This window comes from Tamandua tetradactyla, chromosome 6 (assembly GCF_023851605.1).
Source record: "Tamandua tetradactyla isolate mTamTet1 chromosome 6, mTamTet1.pri, whole genome shotgun sequence".
Classification (NCBI taxonomy): domain Eukaryota; kingdom Metazoa; phylum Chordata; class Mammalia; order Pilosa; family Myrmecophagidae; genus Tamandua; species Tamandua tetradactyla.
Window position 1 is genome coordinate 178,438,471 of NC_135332.1, and position 27,386 is coordinate 178,465,856.

Here is a 27,386-nt window from a genome sequence, read left to right on the forward strand (position 1 = left end):
GGAGGTCCTGAATTCTTGAGAACTTTTAATTCAGGGTTCTTCTCCCTCATAAACTTAACTCAGTTACAGCTTCTTCACAGACTAAACTCAATTTCACCTGATATGAGCCTGGACAGGAAAAGGTAAAGAGACAAATTCTTCAAATTGAGGTCTTACCAGGAAAAAAGAAGAAATAGACACTTCTGATAATTTTTCCCCATTTTGCAGGAAAGAGCTATGAGGCCACAGGACAGTTCTCTTATACCTCTGAGAAGCAGGGGTTTCTGGAATCAGACAGGTCTGGTTTTAAATCAGGGTTCTACTGTTTGATGGCTTTGCAACTCTGGGCAAGTTTCCACATTTTATTGCAAGGATTAGTGATGATATAAATAAAGTAGCTGGCACGGGGAACGCTCATTCTATGATTAGAATCAGCTGTTTAGACACAGAAACTTGATGTGGGATGCACCAGTTAAAGGAAAAGAACGGTATTCTTCATTGCCTGAAAACATGCTTTTGGAATCTGAAAATTTCCACATGTACATCTACACACAGCAATGGAGAAAGTGTGCTGGTAACAGTGGTAATTATCGCTAAGTCTGTACTACGAGCTTCACGTACACCCTGCGTGGGAATACGCTCATTTTATAGAAGAGAATGCTGAGGCCTGGGAGGTGGGTGGCTTGCTGAAGGACACACAGTCCCCCACGAGCCCAGCTCAGATCTGAGCTAAGTAGGGTCTGTCCAACCCAGAGACCCTGAACCCGCGTCCGCTGCAAACAGGAACTGTTTCAGCCACAGTTACTCTCACTGATGGATTAGAAAGGCTGATTCTCCATCTTGCCCTACTCTATTTTCAGACTTGTGAAGGATTTTGTGTTTCAAATCACAAAACCAACAAGATGGTACTGCTTTCTGACTAGTGTTTGCACAGCAAGTCCCAGGAGCACAAACTCCTCACCATTCGCTCCCCACTGCTCCCTATTCCTGCCTCTGGGTCTTGCCATGAGCAGTCCCACCCCTCCACCAGTGGGACAGGCATGGGGTCACCTACTCCACAGCCAACCCCTGGCTACCCTGTGGCCAGCCACCTGCTACCCAATGGTCACCAAGCACACAGGTGTGCAGAATGAAGGTCGATCATTTCTGTATTTTCACAGATTTCCAGAGAACACACTAGAACCAGTGACACACTCTCCTTTACAGGAAGCTCCACAGAGATTTCTTGAACATACAATCATGAAAGCAAGGCTCACTGGGCCCCAACATAGGAAAACAATACACTTACAGATAATAAAAGCCTGCTCTTTGCTAAGAAAACGTCCCTGGCAGGCGGGCTGGGCCCTTCTGGTGACTCCCTTTGCCCAGGCCGAGACCCGCCTCCAGGAGTCAGTAACACTGAGTGAACGCGAAGGACCATGTGGGCTGTGGGACCAGGGCTCGGCCACCCCAGGGAACCTGTATCTGGCTTCCAAAACAGTGAGGCTTTATCTCATTTCAACTGACAGAAGGGAAGCTCTGAGAGGCCAAACAACTTCCCCCAGCCACACAAGGAGCTGGCAGCAGAAGGAAGAGGCTGCCAGGCCTGGGCAATGGAAGAGCCGTCAAGCTCCAAGCCTCAAAAGAGCCCAGGGACCAGCCCACCTGCAAGTCTTCCACACTGAATGATTAATCTACTCTGACACTCACAGAACCCATTCATTTGCTCACAAACAAAGGTTTGCTGAGTACTGCGCCATGCTGGGAACAGAACAAAAGCTAAATCAAAGTGCCTTACAGAGCTTATACTCTAGAATGATAAAAACACTAAACAGACAATGCGTCATGCTAGACACCATGGAAATAAACTGTGAAGGGAAGCGAGTAAGGAGCGTCGCAGCCTCTCTGGCCAGGGAACATGCATGCCAAGGCACCCGAGAAGAAGGAGAAGCAGGTCCTGCAGGGCCAGGCAAGGACACAGTGTGGCCTGCTGGGCCTCAGACAGGGGGTACAAAGAGCAGGCATGGGGGCCTGGCGGGTGGGCACTTGTAGTCTGCTGGGGCTGGGATTTAGCTGAGTGTGATCAAAAGACACTGGAGTTATACATGGGCTGGGGGGGGGGGGTGGCGATCTTTACACCATTTTCTCTACTTTTGCTTTCTCTGATAACTACTATTTCTCAAAGTCTGCTCACAAAACCCAAGTGCTGGGAAGTCCTTGGGGAAACTTTTTTAAAAAAAGAATTCAAACGGGGACTTCCAGGAAGATGGTCAACTAAAGTAGCCCTGCTCCAGAGAAAACATAGAGAAGGGATAGGCAGGCAACTGAGGTGGCAATTCAGGAGTGCGGCTGACCCGGGAGAGCGTTCAGCATGTGGCAGCCCTAGTTGCAAAGGCCTACAAACTGAGAGGCAAAATGCTGGAGCCGGGTACAGAGGGGCAGAGCCACAGAGCCTGCAGGAGTGCACGCACAGGAGACCAGGACTAGAAAGTAAGCCAGGCCGTGTTCCTCGGGCACTACCCTCACCAGTGCAGTCCCATGACTTGGGACTCATCCCACATCCCTGAACCCCATCACTCGCTCCCACTGCCCGTGCTCCAGGTAACCCCATCCCATCAGCCTCCAGTGCACAGACCTACCCCACACCCCACCCCAAGTACAGCCCAAAACACCCTCCCTGCACCCCTCTAAAGCACTACCTCCCGCTCCCTGTTCCGTGCAGGCTATGCCAGTGCATAAAGGCTGTGGCACTAACCTCCATACCTAGGATACCCCCGTTCCCATCCATAATGTCGCACAGCCTCACCCTGCCCTCTCTAAGCTCAGTGCATCGTTTATGGCACTCCCAGCCCACGCATGCTCACGGGTCCCCAATCACGTCATGCAGCTCTGGGAACCATACTTTTACAGCAGTCCTAGAATGGCGCATACACACAGCCCTCAGCCTCACTTCCCAGCTCTGGGAAAATGCTGACCTGCACAGCTGAGTCACATCTGCCCCCAATCCACAAAGGCGTTAACACTGACCTGCTACCACAGCTCTATGCATGCACACAAAGGGTCCTATGCCTTAGACCAGTGCACACCAGGGTTACACCCCCCAGACCGGTTCACCTGTGCAGCTACATCCTCCCTGGCCTCTGGGTGCCCACACTCAAAAGCATCACGTGACATCCCCAACCTGCGCTCATATGTGCCCTGAAACAAATCCCCATACTGAGTGCTCCAATCCATGCCTGGTTCCCTATTGTACAACCATCCCGCAAACTACTGAAAGAAATCAACTCCCAAAGTAAATCAATCAAGATATCTACATGCAATGAAGACAGAAGATCACTAAGCATATCACAATGCAGACAGATAAAGCCTTGCCTAATGACCAAATTAAAACACCAGAGGAGACACAGACATTGGAACAACTAATCAAAGATGTTCATACAACTCTACTTAATAAATAAGTGGGACAGCAAGTGACATAAAGGAGATCAAGAACACTGTAGAAGAAGACAAGGAGGAATCTGAAAGAATAAATGGAAAAATAGCAGAAATCTCAGAGATTAAAGACTGTAGACCAAATAAAAAACATATTAGAGGCACACAACACCAGATTTGAGGAGACAGAAGAACAAATAAGTTATATAGGGGACAGGATAATTGACTTTGAAGGCTCAAAATAGCTAATGACAAAAAAAGATGGAAAAAATTGAATGGGAATTCAGGGATATGAAAAAACAATGTGCACAAATATAAGAACCATTGGTATCCCAGAGGAGAAGACAGGAGTGAAGGGCTAGGAAGAGTAGGATATAATGGAGTAAAACTTCCCAACCCTCATAAAGGACAAAAATATACAAGTCAAAGAAGCCCAAAGAAGTCCAAACAGAATAAATCCAAATAGGTCTTCCCCAAGACACATACTAATCAGACTGTCAAAAGTTGAAGAGAAGGAGAAAATCCTGAAAGTAGCAAGAAAAAAACAATCTACTGCATACAAGGGAAATCAAGTAAGACTGACTTCAGACTACTCAACTAACACCCTGGAGGCAAGAAGGCAGTGGTACAATATATTCAAGACGCTGAAAGATAAAGAATTCTGTACTCAGCCAAACTGGCCTTCTAAATTGAGAGAGAGGTTAAAGTTTTCACAGACAAAGAAGCTCTGAAAGAATTTGTCAACAAGAGACTGGCCCTACAAGAAATAGTAAAAGGAGTTCTGCTGGCTGGAAAAAAAAAACAAAAACAGGAGAGGGATCTCTGGAGGAGAACACAGAATTGAAGAGTACTACTAAGGGTAATTTAAATAATACAAAGAGAAAGAGGGAAAAGAATATATAGATCTGACAAATAAAATAAGAATGATAAGATGGTGGAATCAAGAAACACCTTTTCAGTAATAATTTTGAATGTTAACTTTGAATGACTAAACTTACCAATTTAAAGATACAGATTGGCAGAATGGATTAAGAAACACAATCCACCTATACACTGCTTACAGGGGACTCATCTTAGACACAAGGATACAAACATATTGAAAGTGAAAGGATGGAAAAAGGCTTTCCACTCAAGTTGTAACCAAAAGAAAGCAGGAGTAGCTATACTAATATCAGACAAAATAGACTTTAAATGTAAAGACATCATAAGTAAGAAAGGATACTATATACTAATTAAAGGGTCAATTCATAAAGAAGACATAACAATCATAAATGTTTATGCTTCCAATCAAGGAGCTCCAAAGCACATGAGACAGACATTGACAAAATTGAAGTGAGCGATAGATGTTTCAACAATAATAGCAGGAGACTTCAATACACCACTCTCCTCTATAGATAGAACACCCAGACAGAAGATCAACAAGGAAATAGAGAAGTTAAATAACTTGATAAATGAATTAGACGTAAGAGATATATATATGTCTAATTGGGCTTTGCACCCCAAAGCACAAGGATATATATTCTGCCCTAGGGCTCATGAAACATTCTCCAGGATAGATCATATTCTGGGGCACAAAACAGGTCTTTACAAATTTAAAAGCACTGAAATTATTCAAAGCACTTTCTCTGATCACAGTGGGATGAAGCTGGATCTCAAAAATCACCAAAGAATGAGAATATTCACACATATATGGAGGTTAAATAACACACTCTTAAACAACCAGTGGGTCAAAGAAGAAATTGCTAGAGAAATCAGTAGCTACCTGGAGATGAATGAAAATAAGACTACAACTTATCAGAACTTATGTGATGTGGCAAAGGCTGTGCTGAGAGTGAAATTTATTGCCTTAATGCCTATATTAAAAAACAAGAAAGAACAAAAATTGAGGACTTAACAGTAAACTGGGAGGAACTTGAGAAAGAACAGCAAACCAACCCCAAAGCCAACAGAAGAAGAGAAATAACAAAGATTAAAGCAGAGATAAATGAATGGGAGAACAAAAGAACAACAGAGAGAATCAATAAAACGAAAAGTTGGTTCTTTGAGAAAATCAATAAAATTGATGGGCCACTGGCAAGACCAACAAAGAAAAAAATAGAGAGGATGCAAATAAACAAAATCAGAAATGAGAATGGTGCATTACCACAGACCATGAAGAAATAAAAGAAATCATAAGAGGATACTATGAACAACTATATGCCAAGAAACTAGACAATTTAGATGGAATGGACAAATTTCTGGAGACACAAACAAGTAACACTGACTCAGGAAGAAAAAGAAGATCTCAACAAAACAATCGCAAGTAAAAGGATTCAATCAGTCATCAAAAATCCTCCTACAAAGAAAAGCCCAGGGCCAGATGGCTTCACAAGGGAATTTAATCAAACATTACAGAAAGAACTAACGCAAAATTCTGCTCAAACTTTTCCAAAAAACTGAGGAACAAGGAGATTTACCTACCTCATTTTATGATGTTAATATCATTTTAATACCAAAACCAGGTAAAGATGCTATAAGAAAGGAAAACTACAGGCCAATCTCCTGAATAAACGTAGATGCAAAAATTCTCAATATAATATTAGCAAATCAAATCCAACAGCACATTAAGAGAATTATACACCATTACCAAGTAGGATTTATACCAGGAATGCAAGGATGGTTCAACACAAGAAAATCAATTAATGTAATACAACACATTAACAAATCAAAAGGGAAAAATCACATGATCATCTCAATTGATGTAAAAGCATTTGACAAAATTCAGCATCTGTTTCTGATAAAAAACACTTCAGAAGATAGGAATCAAAGGTAACTACCTCAATATGATAAAGGGAATATATGAAAAACCGATAGCATCATACTCAATGGAGAGAGACAGAAAGCCTTCCCCCTAAAATCAGGAACAAGACAATAATGCCCACTGTCACCACTATTATTCAACATTGTGCTAGAAGTTCTAGCTGGAGCAGTCAGGCAGGACAAAGAAATAAAAGGCATCCAAATTGTAGAAGAAGAAGTAAAACTCTCATTATTTGCAGATGATATGATAGTTTACTTGGAAGATCCTGAGAAATCTACAGCAAAGTTACTTGAGCTAATAAACAAATACAGCAAGGTGGTGGGATATAAAATTAATGTGCAAAAATCAGTAACATTTCTATACACAGCAATGACCTAGCTGAGGAGTCAGTTAAGGAAAAAATTCCATTCAAAATAGCAACTAAAAGAATCAAATACTTAGGAATGAACTTAGCTAGGGACATAAAGGACCTGTACACAGAAAACTACATAACACTGCTAAAAGAAATCAAAGGAGACATAAACAGGTGGAAAGACATTTCCTGCTCATGGATAGGAAGGCAAAATACAGTTAAGATGTCAGTTCTCCCCAAATTGATCTACAGATTCAATGCAGTACCAATCAAAATTCTAACAACAGTCTTTGAAGATTTGGAAAAGTTAACTACCAAAATCATCTGGAAGGGAAAGAGACCCCAAATAGCTAAAAGCATCCTAAAAAAGAAGAACAAAGTGGGAAGATTAACACTCCCTCATTTTAAAACCTATTATAAAGCCACAGTGGTCAAAATAGCCTGGTACTGGCACAAAGACAGAAGCAATGGAATCAAATCAAAAGTGCAGAAATAGACTACCAAACATATGGTCAACTGATTTTTGACGAGGCCCCCAAATACTCTGAACTAGGACAAAATAGTCTCTTCAATAATTGGGCACGGAAGACTGGATATCAATAGCCAAGAGAATGAAAGAGGACCTCTATCTTACACCCTATACAAAAATTAACTCAAAGTGGATCAAACACCTAAATATAAGGCCTAGCACTATACAGCTTCTAGAAGAAAATGTAGGGAAACATCTTCAAGACCTAGTAATAGGAGATAGCTTCCTAAACTTTACACCCAAAGCACAAGCAACAAAAGAAAAAAATAGATAAAAGGGAACTCCTCAAAATCAAATGCTTCTGCACTTCAAAAGACTTTATCAAAAAGGTGAAAAGGCAGCCAACTAATCGGGAGAAAATATTTGGAAATCACATATCAGACAAAGGTTTCATTTCCTGTATACACAAAGAAATCATACAACTCAACAACAAAAGAACAAACAATCCAATTATAAAATGGGCTAAAGATATGAATAGGCATTTTTCTGAAGAGAAAATACAGAAGGCTCAACAGCACATAAAGAGATGCTCATTTTCACTGGCTCTAAGGGAAATGCAGATCAAGACTACAATGAGATACCACATCAAACCTATAAGAATGGCTGCAATTAAACAAACAGGAAACTGTAAATGTTGGAGAGGATGTGGAGAAACTGGGACACTTATGCAGTGCTCCTGGGAAGGAATAACGGTGCAGCCACTATGGAAGACTGTTTGGCAGTTCCTTAGGAAACTAAATATCGAGTTGCCCTATGACCTAGCAATAACACTACTTGGTATATACCCAGAAGAGCTGAAAGCAATGATACAAACAGATATTTGCACACAGATGTTCACAGCAGCATTATTCACAATCACAAACAAATGAAATGCCCATCAACAGATGAGTGGATCAACAAAATGGGGTATAGACATATGATGGAATATTAGCAGTAAGACAAAATGACGTCCTGAATCGCATGACAAGATGGATGAGCTTGGCGGACATAATGCTGAGTGAAATTAGCCAGACACAAAAGGGTAGGACTCAACAAATATGAATGCTGAATCTTTAAATTGATATCTCTTTTAGTCTCTAATATTTTAGAGCAGCTAGAAGTAAAAACCTAAAATTATGAAATTGTAACCCATGTCAAAGTCTGAAATTTTTCTACAACTAATTGTAGTGCTATGCTTGGAAACTTACAGCTTTTTTTGTATATATGCTATTTTTCTCAAAAAATGAGCAAAAAAAGTCGATTGTGATGTAAAATATTTAGGCCCTCTAGCCTCCTATATTCTGGAGCAGCTATAAGAAAAAATATGAGAGGATCGTATAGTAGCCCATGACAAACTCTGGGATCTGTGCTGTAATTACCTTTTGAAGAATGCTTTGAAACTATTGCTTTTTTATTTCTTTGCTTTGTATATATGTTATACTATACAATAAAAAAAGGTAAAAAAGAAAAAGAATTCAAATGAGTTTGGAAATCGCAAGCTGTATTCCGTCCATTGACACCCATGAACATCCTGTAGAATTCCTGTTCCAGGGAACACTCCTTGGAAAACACTTCCTCATCCTGTCCCCCAATGGCCTGTCTCCCCAGGCAGACCAGGAGCTTCCTGAGGGTCTCACCCATAAGCTGTGTGGCCCACTGTACCCCATGAAGTTCTGGGCACTGAACACACACACAACACCAAACTCCAAAGGGGTGACTGCTGGCATGTTAAGTGTGCCCAAGAGAAACTTCTTTCCCACTCAGAAAAAATCCAATAACTGAATGTCTGGAATCTATTACCCACACAGGATCACCCATTAAAGGTCACAAGCTGTGTGCTCTGTTCTGGACAGTGGCAGAGGCTGGCAGATGGTGGGTTTCACAGACACCAGACATATCCCCAGAGCCTGCTCCCCGCCAAGGAGGCCTGTCAGCAGAGCCATGTTCCCGTGCCCCCCTAGCACACCCTGTCCCCCCCAGAGTGAGAGAACACTGGCCCCGACAACTGCCAGCATGCATTCACACCATTTAACTGGGAAGGAAGACACTTAAAGAGAAATATATGCAGGCACAGTCATAGGAATTGAGATGATAAAGCCCCATGAGACACGTGCCTACGCTTATGAGGGAAAGTACTGAAGCACACTTACCTGGAACACTCCCCTTCCTGGCCCGAGCTCAAAGGTAAGCGTGAACTGCACACACTGACCAGGAGGGGTCTGGCACACTGCGCCCCAAACCGACACGTCTGCAAGGAGCCTCTGATGCAGGGACAGTCACAGGGAACAGACAGGTGGCAGAGGACTCACCGAGGCAGAAGCAAAGGGCTATACAGGGCCCCAGACACAGAGGAAATGGCCCACATGCCGGGCGCCCAGAGGGAAGACAGCTTCCACGGACTTGCATTCTTGACGTTTTGCCTTTAGAGACAGCTTACTAAGGACTTCAAAGCAACGCCAGGTGCTTACTGCCTGGCACCATGGAGGAGAAGATCATTCCCTTCTTGTCTCATGGCCAGATCCTGTCCACACCTGAACCCTTCTGACTGCTGGGCAGCTTTGGGCCGAATCCTCCAGGCACCACCCATGACTGGCAGAAGGCAGACACCCTCCCTGTCTTGAGAATCTTTTTGTCCTATCTCTTTGGAATTCATAAATGAGAGACTATGGAGCTGGCACTTATTTCTAGGGTCAGCCACAGCAGAGACAAAACTAAGGTGGGGGGTAACGACCCAGAGAGAAAAAAAGCAAGGTTGTCATCTCGTAACAAGCACAAAGTTATTTCTGTCTTACAATAAGGCCAGGGACAAATTAAACAATTTAAAAGAATAAATGTTTTGAAACCTTGGAGTACCACAAGTTCAAAATGGCTCATGTTAAGCAATTATCTCATCACAATAAATAACAGTAAATCATTTCCCACTAATTGCTTTTTGTGCAAGAGCTTAGAAGACTCTTTAGCAGTCCCTGATTATTGATTTTTTATAATCACTTGTGCTGTTAAATATGAAATATTTCCAGAGAATATACTGCAAACTAATTTAACATAAAACAACTCAATTTCCTTTTATTTTATTAGAGGTGCTTTAAAATCTAAAATATAAGGAAGCAGAAGATGGCACAGAGGTTCTTAGTGAAGACATTTTCAGTTCAAAACACCTTAATAAATGGCTCCTCTGACTGCCGCCCCCACGCCACTCCTCCTACCCGCCCCCATACACACTCAAGGAAAAAGAGAAAAGCACGCCCCAGTAATCTCACATCACGCAGATTCAGACCTGAAAGGCAAAGCAAACCACACCAGTAGAAACCCTATATTTCAATTTTTACCCGCTTTGCCTCTCAGTTCAGTAATTTCCACTGAACTTGGGAAATGTTCCGGCTGCTACATTTACACTCAACTCAACATTTTGCTTAGAGATTTTGCTGAAAGAGTTTTGCTAGCTAAACCTCTCACTTCAGGTTACATAATCAAGGCCAGTAAAGGGGAAAGGACAAGGAGGTGTGAAGTGTTCCTCTACCTTTCACATGGGGAAGTGGGGGCTAAGGGAGAGGAAGGAGCTTCGTCACAAAGTGATGCAGATCAAAATCCCGGCCCACCACTTACTAGCTGCATGGCTCTTGAGCATGTTACTTACCTGGACGCTGAGCCTCAGGTTGTTACTCTGTATAGTGAGGGCACTAGTACCGACTTGGTCAAGGCTGTGAGAGTCAGATGAGGTAAGACATGCAGAGCACATGCTGCAATACCTAGCACTCGGCCAGAATAAAAGGGACCAACTCACCTGCCCTCTTTATTCTAACTCCAGATACTTAACTAAACATTCAACCTTGTGGTGGAAACATCTGGTGGAAAGAAGCAACCATCTCCTTGGTAACAGGTAAAGCTGTAGGAGAGATAAAACCATAATCCCAAAAGCAATGGCAGATGCTGCACCAATCTTGGGCTGAGTGTAAACCTGAACTGTTTATAAATGTGTGGCTTCCAAACATTCTGCTGCTGGAAGATCATTTCCTCACTCTCACTCCCTTGGATCACTCTGTTTAGACTGAAAACTAAAAGTAAATTACTTAGCACATCCTTGCTTGACCTCATCCAAACACACCCTTGCTCCATTTGGCATCTCAGCCCCTGAGACATCCTCTGTGCTCAAACACCTGAGGTCTTTTGTACGGTTAACTGGTTTCAGTCACAGGTGACATGCATCAGAGAGCCACCTTACTCTCAGGAATGCAGTCAGAGACTGCACACCTTTGCCTTGCGGATATCGGTCAGATAACTTTCAATCTATAGGTTTCATGCTATAGGATAATACCAACCCAATTAAAAGATGACTTTAAAAAACTAGCAAACTTGGAATAATTAGTCGGCCTTCTGGTTTCCCACAGGACTTTGCACATAACTTTCTGGTAGCACTGAAGAGACCTGCACATGCCTCTCCTGAGACATAAGGAGCAAGCAGACAGGGGGCTGGCCTCATCCTGAAACCCCCTTCACAGCGTCTGGCACACAGTGGGGGCCCGGTCTAGATATGCGGAATGAACCAATGGTCATTTCATTTGCTTTCCATCAAAACATCAGATGACATTTTATTACTTTATTTGTATTTACATTGTCTCTTGAAATTCTAAATGCTAACTTATGATATATGCACACGACACAGAAAAATTAGGAGATATCCATTGATGTTAATGAAATCACGATTGAAATCTTCCTTATTTCTCACCAGTTTTGTGAAAATACTTCAGTTATGCAAATTTTAAATTGACGGCAAGCAAGAGATAATTCAGGTTTCATGATACAAATTTTTGAGGATTTAACACTTCAAACTTAAATTTAATACCGTCTTTTCAAGATGACGGTCTGGCTGGTTTCCCTTCTGAAAGAACACGCTCCTCTACAACTACAAGGAATGTGGGCATGAATGAGGCAGCCAACCCTCGCCTTCTGAAATCCAGGCATGGGGGGTGATCAAAGCCACTGATGGAACAGATCAGTGGCTGGTTACAGTTTAGAAATTAGGAATTTGAAAATAAGAAGGAAGGATGAGCACTAAGTCACACTGAACAGTTTCCAAAAAGCAAAGATTTCGAAAGCTGCTGATTTCAGGCTGAGGCTTTTTTGTTTTTCGTTTTCAGCAGACTGCATGTCCACACACCAGATTCTCGACTTGCTTTCTAGAAGTCAGGGACCTGTCAGTGCACGTGGAACCTCACAGAGGAAGACCCAAAGTGCAAACTCCCTTCCACATTGGGGCCTGTGACATGTCTTGGTGCCATGCAAAAAATGGTGGGAGGCAGTGAAGAGAGGATGACCTGGGGCAGGCAGGGCTAGACCCCTGGATGGGAAAGTCAGAATTTTTAGAAACCCAGCCAACAGGTCCAGCCAGCAGGGATGGGCAACATCATTCAACAGAGAAGGTCACTGTTAGAAGAAGGAGAATGCAGTAAGAACGCCACGTGGAAAAACGCACCTTGCAAAATGTTCTCTGTGTTAAGTGGCAGGTTTATGCGGTCAGGCATGTTTTGAAAGAATATGCCAAATCAGTGGAAGTAGGAGATGATGACCCAAAGAGCAAACAGCACATGTCACAGTCATCAAGACACTTAGACAAGGGCATGATAAAGAAGAGACTGCACACTCTGACAATCTTGAAAGCAGGAAGGAAGAAACTGGGACAGAGCTTGTGCAGAATGACCATCTGAGAACTGTGTTCTCAAGCCCTCTTTCAAGCCTACCTAGCTCATATGCACCCATGCATTCATCCCTTGTTACAGCAGGTTACTGAGGCGAGTGACTTGCCCAAGGTCACACGGGTAGTAAACAGCAAGCTGGACGGAGATAGTCTGACTGTAGAGCCACAATATCTAAGGTCAAAAAGGCAAGGGCTTGCACTATAAGGGTTTACCTGCATACTTATTTCTCCCCCCAACACATTCCCAGGAATCTGCATGTAAGGGGTTAGGGGTTGAAGATGCAGGCAGGGCAAGAAAGAGGAGAGAGATCATCTAAGGAGAAGAAAGCAGGGGTGAGGGGTGAGAAACAGGAACTCTCTAGCAACCCAAATCTATGTCAGCAAGCTGAAAGAAAATCCCATAAGGTTAAGCCAGCAGGTGGAACTGTAAAATGCATAGAGATTACTACAGTGTCACAGGTGATCAGACCCCCAGTCTTACTGAAAGGAAAGTTCTGATAATGTCCTTAAAACATTTAAGGCAATGGAGGACCAACTCTAGAGTTGTACAATAGTCCCAACACAGCTCAAATACAGATTAGATTTATTCACCCCAAAAGCTAATGGCCTGACAGAGAAGAGGTGTATACTTTCCCAGAGCCAGCTTTCATGTATCTCAATTCCTACTTTTACATGCAATATCCAACATTCAGTTAAAATTACGGGAAATGCAAAGAAGCCTGACCCCAAACTAAGGGAGAGAAAAGCCAATAAAAGCAGATGCACAGATGACTCAGATGTTGAAATCCCTAGACAGAAACTAAAATAACTACGATAAATATGTTAAAGGCTTTACTGGAAAAGATAGAAAACATGTGTGAACAGATGGTGAATGTGAGCAGAGAAATTAAAACTACAAAAAAAAGACTAAATAGAAATACCAGAATAAATAAAACATCAGAAATGAATAATTCATTTGATGGGCTTAACAGATTTCAAATGTTCCAAGAAAGGGTGAATGAACCTGAAGCTAGGTCGATAGAAATCAAATAAACCAAGACACAAAGAGAAAGAAGAATTTTAAAAAGAGATTATCTGACCACTGTGAGATATAGTTTAATATATGCGGCATTAGATTCCTAGAGGGTAAGGAGAGGGAAAAGGGAGCAGAAGCAATATTTATAAACCTATGGCTGAGAACATTCTGAAACTAATCCAAGATATCATCCTGACCAAGGTAAACACAAAGTAAACCCCAGCTAGACCTGCTGATGTCAATACAGTGAAAAACCAAAACAGCCAGAGGAAAAAGGGTCTTTACATACAGGGGAACACTGATCAGGAATAGAAGTAAGATCAAACTGGAATACAACAATATCTTTAGAGTAACAGCCTCTACAAATGTATAAACACCAGGAATATTCAAACTTGAAGACAAAATACAGTTTAATCAGAAAGCTGAGAGAATTCAACTCCAACAAACAAACATAAGAAATGCTAAAAGAAGTTCTCCAAGCTAAAGGAAAACTTCTTAGATGGAAGTCCAAGCCTGCAGGAAAAAAAGTAAACAACACTAGAATAAATATGCACTTAAATATAAAATATTTTTTTCTCAATTATCTTTCACATGTATCTTTTAAATATTGCTTTTTTGTTTTTTTGGCATGGGCAGGCTCTGGGAATTGAACCTGGGTCTCTGGCATGGCATATGAGAATAAATGTTTATATAATATTGAATGCTTAAAGCAAAATATAATAACACTGTACCGAGAAGTTCATACCACAAATAGAACAAATAGAATATATATGAAAACAAGAGTACAAAGACTAAGTTCTTATAATGTTCATGAAATAGTATATTATTTGAAGCTAGATTGTGCTAAAGATGCATGTGATAATGCCCTTAACAACCAGTTAAAAATGCAAAGTGGCATAGTTAAAAAGTAAAAAAATCCTAATTGAGGGACATTCTGTAAAATACCTGACCAGTATTCCCCAAAACTGCCACGGTCATCAAAAAAATAAATAGTCTGAGAATTTTCACGGCCACAAGGAACGTAAGCAGACATGACTACTAAATGTAATGTGATATCCTAAATGGGATTCTGGAACATGGAAAAGAAAATTAGGTAAAAACTAAGGATATTTGAAAAAAGTGTGGACTTTAATTAATAATAATGTATCAATATTAGTTCATTAATTATAACAAATGCACCTTAGCAATGTCAGATGGTGTTCTAGTTTGCTAGCTGCCAGAATGCAATATACCAGAAATGGAATGGCTTTTAAAAAGGGGAATTTAATGAGTTGCTAGTTTACAGTTCTAAGGCCAAGAAAATGTCCCAATTAAAAACAAGTCTATAGAAATGACCAATCAAAGGCATCCAGAGAAAAATACCTTGGTTCAAGAAGGCCAGTGAAGTTCAGGGTTTCTCTCTGAAGTGAGAAGGCACATGGTGAACACAGTCAGGGCTTCTCTCTCGGCTGGAAGGGCACATGGCGAATAGGGCATCATCTGCTAGCATCTTCTCCTGGCTTCCTGTTTCATGAAGCTCCCTGGGAGGCATTTTCCTTCTTCATCTCCAAAGGCTGCTGGCTCGTGGACTCTCTGCGTCTCATGGCTACACCGTTCTGCTCTCTCTGAATCTCTTTCTCCAGAATGTTTCCTCTTTTACAGGACTCCAGTAAACCAATCAAGACCCACTCAAATGGGTGGAGACATGTCGTCCCCTAATCCAGTTTAACAACCATTCTTGACTAAATCACATCAACCAGAGAGATGATCTCACTAGTTTCAAATATACAGTATTGAATAGAGATTATTCTTCCTTTAGGAAATGGGATTTATGTCAAAACATGGCTCTTCTTAGGGGCCATACTTCCTTTCAAACCGGCACAGATGGCACTAATAAGAGAAATTAGGTGGGGGGTATATGGGAACTTACTGTATTATCATCACAATTTTTCTGTAAATCTAAAACTACTAATAAAATAAAAAATTGTAAATAGAAAAAATATTTCTATTCTTCAGGGGGGAAATGGAATTTTTATTATTTGATTCATTGAAAAAAAGCCAGGAAAGAAGAAACTAGAAGCAAATAACTGACAGATATTGACAGACAGAAAATAAATATAAAGAAGATGCTCGTAAATTCAAACACGTCAATAACTGCACTAAGTATAATGAACTAAATCCTACAATTAAAAGGCAGTGATTATCAGACTGGTTATACAGACATACACACAAACACACATACACAATCCAGGTATATGCTGTTTACAGTAACATACTTTAAATATAAACTTAGAAATGGCCTTTTATTCACAGATTTAAAATCCAGTGCTCTGGTTCTTAGATTATGGTCTGTAGAGCCCCGTATCAGAGACCCAAGGGAAAGTATTCAAAGTCAAAGATGGTGGGCTGAGCTGCAAACCTACTGAAAGTATCCTATGGGTGTGGAAACCCACTATAATCCCATTTATTAAGAACCCCAGACAATTCTGATGCTGACTAAAATTAGAAAAGAATGAATCTGGTGGAAAGCATGACAAGAGGCCAAAGTTTCTCCCTTTAAGAAAAAAGTCTTCAAGTTCATATTAATGAAAGCCTAAGGTGGCTCCCCTACCCAAGATTATCTATGGCAGGGCTGAAGGCCGTGGGGAGACATATTTTTCTGGTCTGTTTCCTCAAATCGACCTCTCCTAAAAGTAGCCCTTGAAATAATTAAATTATTGTTCATATCTTCCAAATAAGGAGACAGAGGCTCAAAAGGCAAAGGAATCCCCTAAGGTCAACTTCAGGAGGAGTAGCGTCTAAATTACTAAGCCATAATTTCTTTTAAAACATAGTAAAATATCATCAATATCTAAAAATACATAAGGAAAACATAATAACTGGAAAACTATTACTTTGAGTGCTTTATAAACATAATACTGAAAAGAAAATAAGATGTGATCAGACTGATTTTCTAATCTTTGCTTTGGTTGTTTTGGGGAGTCATGCTCAAGAGATAAAAGAGGCACAAGAGCCAACATGTGTGGGCGATGGTGGCTCATCAGGAGAGTTCTCGCCTGCCATGCCAGACATCTGGGTTTGATCCCCAGTGTCTGCCCATGCAAAAAAAAAAAAAAAAAAAACAGTCAACATTTTTGTTCACCTACCACATACCTTACCCATTAATCATACAAATGGTACTACTTTCAATATCCCCGGGGAGATAAAATGATCATCACCATTTTAGAGGCAATAAAATCTGTGCAAAGAAGTTAAATAACTCCTCCTGAGGGAGTGGTGCAACCAGGACTTGAACCCGAGTCTCTCTAGTTCTAACTCTTGGGTTTTTCTAGGAGATCTCATTGCTCTCAGAGATTTTCAAATGTTAAACAGGATCTCCATGAAATTCCAAAAGGAGATTCATCACTATCTTCACAGGGTGACATGATAGAACAGAAACTTGTTTATATTGTGCTTTGACATTGGGTTGCTTTAGATTATAATTTTTATTTGTAGCTTTGCTGTTTTTATGTAAATGTATCAAATAAGTAGAACATTTAATTCTCACGGCTCAAAAATTATATACAAGGAGAAGTCTCATTCCCAGCCCCATGTTCCCATCCATTCAGTTCCATTTCTCACAACCCCAACAGGTAACGCTTCTTTGTTTTCTAAACCTTGTTTTTTTTCATCATATACCTTAAGTAGCTTTTCACAGAAGTAAGTAGAGTACTTCCTTACTTTTCATAGTTACAAAAAATTCTGCTTTCTGGATGCATGATTGTTTATTTACTCTACTCATGGGCATTTCTAATGCGTCTAATGGATAATCTTGAACAGTCATCATTTTGCACATTTACAAGTATATTCGTAGGATAAATTCAAGTAAATGGTACTGCTTAGTCAAAAAGAACACACGTTTAAATTTTTGATAGATTTCACCAAAGCAGTCCCCTGCAGTGTGTATAGCCACTTACACTTCCATTGACAATGTATGAGAACAGCTATTTTTTCACAGCCTCATCAAGTAATGAGCTATCGAACTTTTTAATATTTATGAATCTGATAAGTGAAATACAGTACCTTAGTGCTGTTATTTGAATTCATTTTATTATCAGTAAGGTCAGACATTTATCATACATGCCACAGCTATTCCCTTCTCTGTGACCTGTTCTGTTTAAATCCTTTGCTACTTCTCAACTGGGCTACCAGTAGTAGTTCATTTTTAAATATAAGACGTGGGTGGGCAACGGTGGCTCAGTGGCAGAGTTCTTACCTGCCATGCCAGAGATTGGGGTTCATTTCCCAGTGCCTGCCCATGTAAAAAAAAAAAAAATTCTTAATATGAGACATTCATAAAAAAAGACAAATATTAAAAAGCTGACACCAAAGGATAAGAAAAATAATTCCAGCTATTCAATCAACAGTCTCTTCCATTTAAAAAATAAAATCTTGAAATACCATGTTCAGCCTTCAATATCTAAAATTACACTCACACAGAGAAATCTAGGAGAGTTTGCTAGAATGATTGGGTGACTCATGCAAGGAAGCAATCTGGAAGGAGGCAGAGTGACCAAAACCAGCTAAATGGTAGATCTGTAAAGCCATTTTTCTATGGGGTTGTGGCGTAAGTGCTACCTTGCCTTTCCCCTGACACTCAACTACTTCTCTCTTTCTCTCTCTCTTTCATTCTCTTGATAAACAGAGAGATAGTTTTCATTGGTATCTCTCATCCCAACCTCAATGCCTCTGATGACAGGAAAGAAAACAGCATAACTATATCAGAATCAGTCATTACAATCCGATTTCACAAGATGCATGAAGTCCAATAATGATAAACATACAACTGTCAAACTACATATGTCATGACATATGTAAGGCTAGTGAAAGAAGTGTTTGCTTTAAACACATGCCCCTTTTAAATAAAAAGGTAAGACTTGATTTTAAAATAGTCACTTTTGATTCATGTGCAAAGAGATGGCACCGAACCACCCAGCCCTGCTGTTCTTCTGAGTAACAATCTAATATCACAACCTATAAAGGGGAACATTTCTGTACACAGTTATGGGTCAGCATGAACCTAACAACAGAGAGAAAAGCTACATGGTGATCCCTGCCTACTGATCGCACTGCCTTTCATACGGTGTGTGCCTATTCATTTGCAGGAAAGCAAAGATTGGAACACCTTGACTGAAGGAACAAGCCTATTTTTGCTGAGAGATTCCTGGCTCAGCGGCAGTTCAGTATGTCCAATTATCTTCTCTGGCACTTCTTGAAGGCTCCACCGAGGAATGCACTTAAACTGGATTTACAAGAACAGCATATAACACCTTCACAATTTTTGAATTCTCAGTGGACTGGTGGGTCTCATCAGTGTTTATTAAGTCCTTAGAATTTACAATGATGGGGGAATGCTTTTGAAATGAAAGTATCCACTGCATAGCAAGAAATGGGATTGACCTATCACCCAATTATGTGGGGAACGGTTAATTGCCCTATGGTGCAGTCATCCTTAAGCAGCCAATAGATATAAATGCAATTTCATTAAACAGGAAAATGACTATGAAATGATAAGTAAAAAAAAAAAAAAAAAAGGCAGTATTTACAACTGTATATAGACTCTCCAGCACTGCTTTGACAGTGAGGTTACTATGTCCAACTCAGAAGTAAAATATTCTCCAATAGAGGTTTATCAGCAATAAAGCTGACCTTTTGACTTCCATCCCCAAAAACGTACATTTATAGTATGACTTCAACTACATCTAAAAAAATCAATGCATCCAAAAACTCTCTAAGGAAAGGGATCAAAAATCATTTATCAAATCCTATCTGTAGGATTACACATTAATTTTTTAACATTAGAGATATTTATTCATCTTTGCTTCTACAGGAGAACCAACAGAGAGTCAACTTAATAAATAATCTTACTTTGCAGTGGCTGAAACTTGTTATTTTAAACATATTTTACAAACAATAATGATATATAACAATTTTGGAGAAGTTAATTGGATGAGCATTTCCAAATTCAAACAGAAACACCTAAGAAACTACAGTTTTATGCCTCACAACTCAAGACACTACTGGTGAAAACCTGGCTGTGACGCCTTCGTTCTCGTCTCAAGGAGGCCAGAGGAAGAGACTGATAATTTATGTGTCTCTGAGGAAATGTCTACACTACAGAAACTCTTTGGGACATTCAGTAATTCTCTACAGAGATTTTAAATTGTATTATAATGGTCCAGATGGGGAATTTATTTCTAAATAATTTGGGGGAAAAAAAAGTAGGGTTTTAATGCAGAGCAGCCTCTAGAGGAAACTTCCCTGGGGAGCCTCAAGTCAATAGGACTGAACCTGTTTCCTTCCCTCTGCCTGACTTTACTGGCATTACCTTTATTTTAAAAATAAATATACAAATAAAAATACACAATTTTAAAAGGTAATACAGGTGTGTGTTAGTTTGAAACTGTTAGGTACCCTGGAAAAGCCATGTTCTTTCTCCTAATCCCACCTTGTAGGGGGTAGACCTATTGTTTAGGGTGGAAACTTTGATTGGATTGCTTCCACGGAGATGTGACACACCCAGTTTGTGGGGTGAGATCTTTGATTAGATTGTTCCATGGAGATGTAATCCCCTCAATTGTGGGTGTGACCTCCTGACTAGATGGAACTGTGATTCCACCCATTTAAGTTGTGTCTTGATTAGTTTATTGGAATCCTTTAAAAGGGGAAACATACTGAAGAAAGCTCAGAAGCAGCACAGACAGACATTGGGAGATGCTTGGAGTGCCAAAGAAGATGCTGAGAGTGCCAACAAAGAAAGCTGACACAGGCAGAGATGTTTGGAGACGCAGAAGGAAAACATCCCCTGCGTAAGCTGTTTGAAGCCAAAGGACCAGCAGACGCCAGCCGTGTGCCTTTCCAGCTGATAAAGGTGTCTGGATAACATCAGCCTTTCTTGAGCCAAGGTATATTTCTCTGGATGCCTTAGTGTGGACATTCTCAAGGACTTAGAACTTGTAACTTAATAAATCCTCTTTATAAAAATCAACCCATTTCTTGTATATTGCACTCCAACAGCATTAACAAACTAAAACAAGAAGTTCGTCCCCTTATTACAGCATTTCCCAAAACTAATTTATATTGTAAATTATATATCTAGGTCTAGAAAACCAAACTAGTTTCCTCTTACAAACCAAATGCAACAGATTAGCAGTATCTACATGAGAATTTTAAGATTTTCATTTAAAATTTATAAAAAAGACAGCCTTGATTTCTTAGTAAGGTTTGCTATTGGTTTGTAAAGGGGATGTGGGAGTATTGGAGAATACTATGTGTTTTCTGGCATCAATGAAAACTTTCTACCACTGGGAAGATATGGGAGGAAAAAACAAGTGGAAGAATGTGGGTGTATGATGGCCCCCAAAGATGTCCACATCCTAATCCCCAGAATACATAAATATGTTACCTTACATGGCAAAGGTAAATGAAGCATATAGACAGAAGTAAGGTTGACTCTAAGATAAGGATATTATTTTGGGTTGTCCAGGTGAGCCCAATGTAATCATGAGGGTCCTTCTGTCTGATAGAGGCAAGCCAAAGAGAAGAGAAATAGAGGACAAGATGAGATGCTCCTATCTCTGAACTTGGTGGAAGGGAGACCATAAGCCAAGAAATGCAGGAGGTCTCTTGGAGCTGGGAAAGGCAAGGAAATAGATTTCTTCCTAGAGCCTCCAGAAAGGGACACAATCCTGCCATCACCCTCATTTTAGCCCAGTGAGACCTATGTTGGACTTCTGAACTACAGAACTCTAAGGTAATAATGTGTTGTTTTAAGCCTCTAAGTCTAAGGTAAACTATTACAGCAGTAATATAAAACTAAAACGGGATGGGGGATTAAGAAGGAGCAATTACCAGTTAGGATGGCAGTGGCTGGCACAAAGTAATATAATTTTGCTTTATTAGTCCCAGTTAATTGAGAAACAGTCCCTAAACTAATTTGTATTAGAAAAGTAGCCTATCTTTTAGGAAGAATGTAACCAAGGTTTGATTTAGAGTGTCTCACTCAGCCTTGCCTCTCTTTCCCAGTTGTAAGCCCACTCAGCCCTGAGGAGACCGGCTGTGGCCCAAGGTCCAGCACACTGGCCTCTCCTGAGGCCCAGTATTAGACAACAACCACCGCAGGCAGGAAAAGCCAGGAACTGCACAAGCAAGTGAGACCTAAATAAAACCATCCCAAATGCATTTTCTCTCCACATAAACCAAATACTCCAAACCATCTTCAAAAGAAAATGGTATGTATTTCAGGGAAGAAAGCAGTTCAGCTGTGTATGGCTTTACAGGAATGGAAAATGCTGCAGGCCAAAACTTAAGGGAAGAAGGTAGTCCGGCACTTGGAACTGCTAGTAAAACAATTAGCTTAACCATGTCTCTTTCTTGCCCATAAAATGAGTTGTCTCAGTTCTCCATTCTCTGGCATTTTTAAGCACACTATTCTAAGAAAAATCCACAGTCATCCAAAAAAAAACACATCTATGAGCTGTGAAACGTGAAATAAATCTCATAATTTCAAGCTGCCCAATCCACACACTGCAGCACCTCCACAAGAAAGTCTAGCCTAAGGCTCTGTCGGCCCAGCTGTGTCTGGCCTAAGGAACTCACATTCACTAGAGATGTTAAAAGCAGCTACAAAAGCACCAGGTACGCAGCCTTCATTCATCCAGTTTCCCCTTTCTGCCCCCAGTGAGTAAATGAGAAGATGCAGTAGGGAAATCACCGGACAAGGAGCAGAAGACAGGGTGCAGTTCTGGTTCTTGAACGTCCTGGATATTTGAAGCAGGGTCCACCAACGTGTGCCCCCCGCGCCACCCAGTTCCCTCAACTGCCAGGAGAGAGGACTGCCCCCTCGCAGAGCCCCCTGCAGTCCTGGCCACCGTTAAGGGGGAACACAGAGCAGTCACTGTTCTAACAGAACTCTATGCTGGTTATGGGCATGGCGGAAAGGAACAATATGTGGCCAGGTGACGTCCCTGAGGCTCGGATCCTTCGTCTGCAAGACAGGGAGAGAAGACTGACGACTGTCGGGAGATGAAAGTGGATGGGCGTGACATGTTGGCACATACGAGGTGCTTGATACATGCGAGCCATGAGTGGGGACCAATGGCCCCTCCCCCTCTTCAATCCCCTAGGACTTCGCAGGGGACAGTTTCACAGGCATTTCCAAGCCCAGTGTTTGCAAACCTTGATGACGCTGTTTCCCATGAGTATATGCCAGCAGCAGCACCAATTTTCAGGGTCAAGTTGTTTTACAAGCCAAGTAGAATTTTTTATTGAGAGTGGAATATTTAAATGAACAAATTCACTGGACCACAGTTCCTGTCAATAACCACACCGTAAACAACAGCAAGGCAGCTATTCCCACCCACGTGAGGGAAGCTTTAGTGAGAGGCATTTAAAAACTATGGTGAGCACCAGCCCCTGAAGCTGTGACCCTTGAGCCTTCCTCCCTTGTCCTCATTCTCCTCCAGCAGCACTTCACCCCAGTTCAAGACCTCTGATAAGAGGAAAGAAAACAGCACAACTCTTTATTTCAGAATCTGTAATAACAGTCCAATTCCAGGGGCTGTACAAATCCCAGCGATACTGAACACGTAACTCTTAGACTATGTATGTGACAGCAGACGCAAGGCTATTTAAATGAGTGTGCCTTCTAAACAGAAAGGTAAACCTGATTTGAAAATAAAGACACATGTGATTCAGGGCCCTCCCTGCTGGTCTCCAGAGTAACGACTCTAACCACAACCCATGACTGGGCACACTACCCTACAGGGTCACGGGTCAGCAGGAGCCTCACGGGCACGTCTTCCGCGGCGGGCACCAGTGAGTACTCCCTCCAACAGTCTGCCAGCGGCTCCTCAACCTCCTCTATCGGAAGGACCTGAGGTAATCCAGGTTGGCAGTACACACGCGTGTCTCTACAGCGGCACCCTTCCCAAGCCTCCCTTAGCGTCTTCCTGAATCCTCTTACACACCGTTTCTTGACTTGGTGTCCACCGTACAGAGAAAATGCTACAATTTGGGAAGGAGAGAGTATGAAGTAAACTGAGGCACACCTCAGATTTTGTGCATACCAGCTAAGGGGGCCGGAAAATGAAGGGAACACCACAAAACAATAAAAGGATGCTCGCCACCTTCCAACTGGGGAGGCAGTGCGCCTGCAGCCCGGCGTCTGCCCAGCCCTCTCACCTTGAAGGAAGCGTGCTGCTCCATGTGCCGCAGCAGCTGTGGCTTCTGGGCCGCCGTGTAGTCACACACCGTGCACTTAAACTGCTTCCCTGCAAAGAAGGGAGGACAAGTTGAGCAGCATCCAGCTACCAGTTCCTACAGGTAAAATACACGTTGCAGACATGAAGATGGACACACAGATGTCCATAAAACGCAGCAAGCTGGAGCCCTGAGAGTGGAGGCCTGAGATACAGGAATGGAAAGGAGCTGGGCCAAAGAGGAATGCCTGCCCCAGCTGGGGAGGCCGGGGTTTTCCACAGGCAATGACACTGGACGGGCTCCTGAAGAGCAGGCAGGCTGCAACCCTGGCACATGGCTGGTGGAGATGTAAGACGGTACAGCCACTACGGAAAGTAAGACAGCAGCCTCTCAAAAAGTTAAACACAGACCAATTATCAAGAGTTGATAAATGTTTTGTCACCCGTTGTATTATCAAGTCAATTTGGAACACAGAGTAAAGGATCAAGCTGAAATGAACCCTGAAAGGAGTACAAGGAACTGCCTCATTAGAGATAAAGGATCAGCCTTTCATGGATATATCCTGAGGTTCTGCAGGAGACAAGGGAAGGCAGCTCCTTAAAGCTGTCCTTACCGAGGCTTCACGCCCTGGAGTAAACATTACAAATGTTTTCAGCAGCCAGTGGCAGCACTTGTCAAACAAGGCCGGGAGAGCACTTGACATACTCTTTGGCTACCTATTAAAAGCAACAGAATGCAGGTTCACGACCAATCATAAAGAGCGCTACACCAAGGCCATCACATTGTTTCCACCAAGAGACTCCTGAGAACCACAGGGAGAGACGACTGAAAATCTAGTACTCATCGGGGGTAAGACAGATGCCAAAGGGCTGGTAAATAAACATCTGGAAGCCTATCACTCAGCAGCCCAGGAAAACAAAAGAATGATTACAAAGGAAAAACAAGAGGTTAACCTTTCTTTGTTTTTATCTAGCTCATTTTTTCCAAGCACATCTGACTAACTCCCCCGGGAGCATCAGTATGCAGGCATGAGCGCTCACCTGCGCACCCATGGGTTCGCAGGCAGGCAGGTCACCTGCCCAGGAACCTGAACTGGCTGGGCGGGGGGGAACCAGGCCTTCCACAGCCCGGGCTCATGGCCAGGGCAGGGCCGGCCCAGCCGCCGGGGTGGCTTGCTTTCCTCATGGCCGCGGGCCCAGGCTCACGAAGGCAGTGAGCCTCCCCGGCCCACCGCTCACCGTGCTTTGCCTCCGGGACACTCTGGTACAACGCAAAGATTTGGTTCTAATTCAGCTGCCTAAGACCCCACACCTCAGACAACAAGAGGACAAGCAGCTGGGGAGGGGATGTCTGTCAACGCACACCGTGTTAACAGTTCTATCAGCGTCCAGGGCTGGCCCCCTCACGCAGGCCTCACACCCTCCGGCTGCATCTTCGCCCAGAGCAGAAGCCTTCAGGCCGGTTGACTGCCCATTGGAGCCCCCGCTGCCCCTCTGAGCCAAGGCCCGGCCCGCCGCCCCCTCCACTCCAGGGCCAGGCCACAGCCCCCGCAGCCACCCCGCCCGCCTCTGGTCTTCATTCAGATGCCACCGCCTCAGCAGGGCCTCCCCCCAGCACCCTATTCTAAATGACAGTCCTAGCCCCGTCACTGCTTCTTGCTGAGCACTTTTTGGTTTCCAAATGCCATGTACTGTGTCGAGTTCTCTTGTTCATCACCTGTTTCCTTCACTAGAATTCTAGCATCGTGACATTGGAGGTTTTTGTTTTCTGCTTTGGTGGTTGTTTCTGTCCTCCACGGCTGTGCCCACAATGCCTGCCCACCAAAGTGGTCGGCTGATTCGTCTCCATTAATCTACCTGACATCCTCGCTGAGACAGGGGCTGTACATTCTCCTTCCATGTCCCGAGTACTTGGGCATGGGTGGGTACCACCCAGATGTAAAGCTGCTGATAAGTCACAGGTGAGCCCCTGGGCACATCTCTCTGCCACCCTTCCATTCCCACAACTCACAGGATCTCACAGGCACCCCTGGGTCCTGCTCTTTGGCCCTGCCCACTGTCCCTCCCCTACCCCCCACCACAGGTGACTGGAGCCTGGGGGACAGGTGCAGGACGTGGAGAGCCAGGCATCTGAACTACCCAGACAGGAAGCATGTGATCCCAGAGCCCTCAGCAGTCAGCTCTCTACTCTGCGGGTGAGACCCCAAAGAGGGCCATGTGCAGGTGGGGGACAGAGGGCAGAGCAGAGACAGATGGGACCAGAGGAAAGCAAAGGAGGCAGAGGGGAGCCAAGCTGCATGAGAAAAACTCAAAAGTTTGAAAAAACAAATCACAGAACTTAAGGGAATTAAAGGCACAATAGAAGAGATGAGAAAACAATGGAAACCTACAACAACAGATTTGAAGAGGCAGAATAAAGGACTAGTGAACTAAAAGACTGGACATCTAGAATCGTACACACACAAAAAACAGACAGGGAAAATAATAGAAATATATGAGCAGAGTCTCAGGGAACTGAATGACAACATGAAGTACACAAATGTGTCATGGGTATCCCAGAAGGAGAAGAGAAGGAAAAAGGCAGAAGACCAATGGAGGAAATAGTTACTGAAAATTTCCCATCTCTTATGAAAGACATAAAATTACAGATCCAAGAAGTATAGCATACCCCAAACAGAAGAGACCCAAATATACATACTTCAAGACACTTATTAATCAGATTGTCAAATGAAAAAGACAAAGAGAGAATTCTGAAAGCAGAAAGAGAAAAGCAATCTATTAAAAAGAAAGAAAATTTGATGAGACTATATGCAGATTTCTCAGCAGAAGCCATGGAGACAAGGCAGTGGTATAATATATTTAAGAGTCTAAAAGAAAAAAACTGCCAGCCAATAATTCTATACCCAACAAAACTCTACTTCAAATACGAAGAGGAGTTTAAAATATTTTGAAACAAATAGTCACTGAGAGAGTCTATGATTTATAGACCAGTTCTACAAGAAATACTAACGGGAACACTACAGCAGATAGGAAAAGACAGGAGAGAGAGATCTGGAGGAGAGTGTAGAAATGAAGACAATCAGTAAAGGTAAAAAGAGAAAGAAAAAATAAGACATATAATACCAAAAAGACAAAATGGTAGAAAAAAGTACTGCCTTTACAGTAATAACATTAAATGTTAATGGATTAAACTTACCAATCAAAAGACATAGATTGGCAGGATGGACTAAGAAACAGGACTCATCTATATGCTTTTCACTTTAGACCCAAGGACAAAAATAGAATGAAAGTAAAATGTTGGAAAAAAGATATTTTATGCAAAATGCAACCAGAAAAGAGCAGGAGTACCTATACCAATATCCCACAAATTAGACTTTAAATGTAAAACTATTAAAAGAGACAAAGAAGG

The 27,386-nt window shown here is 42.2% G+C and overlaps 1 protein-coding gene across 7 annotated transcripts in view; it reads right to left on the reverse strand.

Annotated features, from left to right (window-relative positions):
• ZFAT (zinc finger and AT-hook domain containing) overlaps positions 1-27,386 on the reverse strand; it is a 271,981-nt gene that overhangs the window by 70,602 nt on the left and 173,993 nt on the right. For all 7 annotated transcript variants that reach the window (XM_077167748.1, XM_077167742.1, XM_077167743.1 and 4 more), the window contains one exon: positions 23,961-24,049. In XM_077167748.1, the coding sequence (XP_077023863.1) occupies positions 23,961-24,049 (89 nt within the window). The remainder of the gene's footprint in view (positions 1-23,960; positions 24,050-27,386) is intronic.